Below are 4584 nucleotides of genomic sequence, written 5' to 3' on the forward strand. Positions count from 1 at the left end.
CTCGGGCTCCATCACCTCCCCAGCCTCCTGTCCAGCCCCAGCACACGGTCTGACTCATTTGCAAACGCAGCAGCTGAGTCTCTGGGGTCAGCAGCTTAGGTCCCCCCTCCTCTCCCCTGTCCGGTTATCAGGAGTACCAGAGCTGAAGGCCCAGCTCCCCTGCCATGCTCACTCCCCGCCCCTCCCCATTGCCTGCCCTCAGAGCCAGCGAGACGAGACGGGGTCCTCCATAAAGTAACTGCCTAGAACTTTCCCGCTGCACCGCCCGAGACAGTGAGCAACTCAAGCAGTAGCTGCTGTTACCTTTTTATTGAGTAAAATAGCAGAGCAAGGGCATTTGGTTCACTTGGAAAGCAATTAGAAGAAAGAAATGAGTTAGAGCCCCTCGGCAGTTCAAACAATGCCCAAGGAGCCTTCTGTGTGTGTCTGCTGGGATGGCACATGGAGTGCACATCCACCAGGCAGGTCACCCATCAGAGGGAGGTGTGAGCGCTCTGGGGGGGTGTGAGTGAGAGGCGGTCAGCGGCCTGCCTGATGCCCAGTCCCCTATTCATCCTGGCAGCTGAACTTCTCCAGGGAGATGATGTTCATCCAGGGGACAATGTAAACCTGGAAGGCACACAGCTTTTGCTGCGAAAGGGAAGAGAGGGATGGTCGGTCAGGGTTACAGTTAAAGAGGAAAGTGCACTGGCCCCAGCCCCCTCCCCCAGCGGGCTGGCACTGAGACAGAACCAGAGGGGAGGACCCAGGGGCTGGGAACCAGGTCCAGGAAACCTCCTGCAGAGGTGGGGTCCGGGAGGGGTGACAAAGGAGTGCAGCCCTGCCCGAGGCCGAGACCCCTGAGAACCAGCCAAGCCCCCAGGAGAGTCTGGCCTTTGGTGAGCAGGTGGCATGGTGGGCGGGTTACAGGCCTCCAATTCCCTCTAATCTGCCCGGGGATGGGGGCGCGAGGCTGGGATTAAAGGGCCCTTTCTCCCTTCCCAGCAAACACCCGCCGCTGGGTCCTCCATCCCGCAGGCAACAATCCCCAAAGCAGACGGTGCCCCAATTCCCCGGCTAAAACCCCATAAATCCAGAGCAGTCACGTGCACACACATACCCTTCCCCTGACAGCCCCGGCAGGCACCCGCGATGCGCCCCCCGTGGGCACCCCCAACCCCTGCTCCCATCAGGCATGTACCTTTTTCAGGTGTGGCTGGTCATGGAAGGGACAGTTGTCCAAGTTGGCCTGGGACTTCGTACACGTAGTTCGGCCAACCTCCACATCCAAGAAGTAGTTCATCCCGGACACAACCTGGACACGCAGAGAGCACACACGCTTACAACACCTGCCGGCTGCACACACGTGGTTACCTTCTTCCCACCGCTCCCCGCGTTCACAGGCTGCCAGAGCCACACCCAGGAAGCACAGCCGCCTCCTGACGGCCGCTGCGCCCCAGGCCCTCCCCAGAACTTGCTTACCAGCTGCTCCAACAAGCCATCTCCCACAGGGACACAGAGGGGGAAGCCAGGGACCAACACCCTAACTGGGTCCAGGAACAGAAGGCATAGCTCCAAGGAGCCAGCCAGGGTACAGGCAAGCAACTGGCCAGCGCCCAGAGCCAGGCAGGGGACTGAGCGCAAGGTGGTGGCCCTGTCTCAGAGTCCACACTGCATCCGCAGGAAGGCTGTTGCCTGGTGATTACGCTTATGCTGAACTCCAGTCCCCAGGGTGGAGCCCACAGCATCCCGTTCCCTGCATGTAGCCCAGGTTTATTTATTCCCTCCCGGAAGAGGAGAAGATGAGAGCTTCACGTTCGCGGACGTTTAGGCCAATAAAAGACTGCCTGGAATGCCTTCCTCTTAGGTGTGATTTTTGACGGGAATATTTCTCGTGGGTCATATATTGCGTGCCTTTTACACTTGAGATTACAGAATAGAAGTGAACTCTGGCTTCACACGGGCATCCCAGACATGCCTCGTTAGAACCTGGAGAAACACGGAATGAGGGGCCAGGGACCAGGCGCCAGACCCCACCTGGGTAGAACCATGATCCCTCTGCTGTCAGCTTCCCCATGCGGCCAGTGAGCTAGTGTCACACTGGAGAGGAGCAGGCTGGAGGGGACCTGGTGTCCCAAAGGGGACAGCACCAGCCCACTGCTGCAGGAGGAGAAATGGGTCTGGTCTTGACCCATCTTCTGAAGTTTCAAGAGAAGGTGGCAGGGAGCCCTATGGCTGGCATGCAGGACCACACTCTTGGTGCTGTGTGGCTGCGTCCTGCTCTCCAATGGGACGCAGGCCGGATGGTCTAAATTCTAGCCTTCCTTCAAGGACCAGCGCAAGGCCCTGTAGCCCGTCCTAACTCTCCCTCCTGCCCTCTTCTCAGCTCTGACAATGGGCTCCTTATCTGGCCAGAACCCCAGGCAGGCTGGCAGAGGCAGAGGTCAGGCTGTCGGCGACCGTGTGCCCATCTCAGGGTGGGAGTGAGATGTCACAGCCCGGAGGCTGCTCGCATGGGTGTGACCTGCAGGTGGAAGCGACGGTCCAGGAAGCTTTGTATTCTTACGCCAGACCCCCTGCTCTGGGACACATTGGACACCACGGGCCAACTCATGGACTTGTCTGTTTGCTGATAACCTCCGGGTGCTCTGGAGGAAGTTCAGAGTGTCTGTCCCCAACGCCACTACACGACAACATGGTGGCCAGGTACGTTTAGTGGCATCTCCTGACAGGAGGCTCAGAGCGGAGCATGCCTCTTCTGTGTGACCCGAGGCTCGCTCATCTCGAGGAAACATCAGGCCAGCCCAAACCCACCGACAGTCTGAGCCACAACTGGCTGGACCCTTCAGAAACAACGCCAAGGTCATGAGACAGCCCAGGGGCTGCTCCAGAGTAAAAGGGGCTGCAGGACAGTGGCTGCATCGTGTGGCCTGGGAGTGTCCTTGGCTATAAAGGACACAGTGGGATGATCAGTGGCATCTGAATAAGGCCTGTGTATTAAAGAGTCCTGATTTTCAAAACTGTATTGCGGTTATGGAAGAAAACGCCCTTGTTTTTAGGAAATATACACCAAAGTGTTTACCTTCAAAGGGTTCAGAAAAATAAATGCATATATACATCCCTACACACATGTACGTGGGGATCAGGTGGATCAAGCAACTATGGCAACTTTTTAACGTTTGAAGAATCTGGGTGAAGAATCTACAGTGATTCTATGTGCTATTTTTGCTACTGCTTCGTAAGTCTGAAATTATGTCAAAACAAAAAGTTAAAAGGAAAAAGTGCTTAAGGGCATTCAGTGGCAGAGCCAGGAGGGCAGACAGGTGTGGGTCTGTTTTTACCTCGCCTGTGGTCATTTAGTTGACATCTTGCGCCAAGCCCCCGGGTCCCAGGAGGCTGGGCCCTGACCCCAGCGCCGACCCAGAGGGCCGGCCGGTCCCGCGAAGGGCTACGGGCGCCGGAAAAGCCCGGGGGCTGCGCCAGGGTGAGAAGTCCGTCCGCGTCCTTCGCGATCCCCGGGGCCTCAAGGGGCTGGGGGCTGCCCTCCCGAGAGCTGGTGGGGCTGGGGGGCGGGGCTGGTGACCGCGCAGGCCACGCCCTCTCGGGGGCCGGCCTCCCGCATTCAGGGCAGCCCGGCCCCGGCGCCTCAGACTTGTAGCCTGGCCCGGCGCCCACGGCCTCTGCACCCGGGGCTCCGCGCTCCCTCCCCGGCCCCTGCACCCCGGGCCCCGCGCCCCCTCCCAGACGGGACGCACCTGCTTGAAGGCGCGCACTACGCGCACCGCGCGGCTCTGGTAGGCGTCGTTGCTTTGCTTGTTGTACTCGCTGATGGCAAAGGACAGCGCCTCCTGTACGCCCTTCTCGTTGACGTCCGCCTCCATCAGGCCGCCCACCATGCCTTTCTTTCTGGGGCCCTGCCCGGCCGCAGGGCTCACGGCCAGGGCCAGGGCGAGGGCCAGGGCGGCCAGCAGAAGCAGCGGGGTGCGCGGGGATCCGGCCATGATCTCTCGGAGGCGGACGGAGCTGCAGCCGAAGAGCGATCCAGTGACAGGAGCACAACCCGGCCAGCCGCCGAGTCTTTATCCCTGGGCCGCCCCGGATCGTCCCGCCCCCGCCCGCCTGGCTCCTCCTCTTCCGCCCCTCCCCTCCGCCCGCCCCTGTCCTCCGCCCTAGTACCGCCCCTCCCCCAATCCTGCCCCTCCTCTCGCTTCTCTACCCGCCCGACGCGGCTCACTCTTTCCCACTCCGGGCGCTCTTCTCCGAGTCCCGTTTTCCCACTCGCGCGCTCCTCAACCCGACTCACCCCGGTCTCGCAGAAGGTGTCACCTCCTCGAGGCCGGCGATGCTTGTAACCCCGAGCTCTGTCTCCTGGTCTGAAAGGGGGAAAGGGCGTCTCTCGGCCCCTCCCCCCCGGCTGTCCGCGTCTAGGAGTCCCCCGGCTCACAAGGCTGCAGTTTCCGAGGCAGACGAAGGAAGACCTCGTGTGCGCCCCGTCCTCGGGGAACTTCTTTGCCAAACATAAATGAATTAACCTTTATTTAGGAAAAGCTCATCGGGTTCTCTTTCTCACAACTCATTTATTTATTCAGCTGGCACACGCTTCTG

The 4584-nt window shown here is 60.1% G+C and overlaps 1 protein-coding gene across 1 annotated transcript; it reads right to left on the reverse strand.

Annotated features, from left to right (window-relative positions):
- Positions 1 to 290: 290 nt before the first annotated feature.
- On the reverse strand, positions 291 to 4086 carry LOC130704875 (cystatin-C-like). The gene is made up of 3 exons (XM_057529239.1): positions 3735 to 4086; positions 1181 to 1294; positions 291 to 630 (listed from the first exon to the last, which is right to left on the reverse strand). The coding sequence occupies exons 1-3, from the start codon at positions 3978 to 3980 to the stop codon at positions 547 to 549; spliced, it is 444 nt and encodes a 147-aa protein (XP_057385222.1). The 5' UTR covers positions 3981 to 4086; the 3' UTR covers positions 291 to 546.
- Between the last annotated feature and the right edge of the window lie 498 nt (positions 4087 to 4584).

This window comes from Balaenoptera acutorostrata, chromosome 15, assembly GCF_949987535.1.
Source record: "Balaenoptera acutorostrata chromosome 15, mBalAcu1.1, whole genome shotgun sequence".
Lineage (NCBI taxonomy): Eukaryota > Metazoa > Chordata > Mammalia > Artiodactyla > Balaenopteridae > Balaenoptera > Balaenoptera acutorostrata.

Excerpts from the sequence above, each read along its gene's own strand:
- LOC130704875 (XM_057529239.1), bottom strand. The coding sequence starts at position 3,980 with ATGGCCGGATCCCCGCGCACCCCGCTGCTTCTGCTGGCCGCCCTGGCC. Across the intron at positions 1,295-3,734 it reads TAGTGCGCGCCTTCAAGCAG|GTTGTGTCCGGGATGAACTA; the intron begins GTGCGTCCCGTC and ends CTGCGTGTCCAG. Across the intron at positions 631-1,180 it reads ACCAGCCACACCTGAAAAAG|CAAAAGCTGTGTGCCTTCCA; the intron begins GTACATGCCTGA and ends TCCCTTTCGCAG.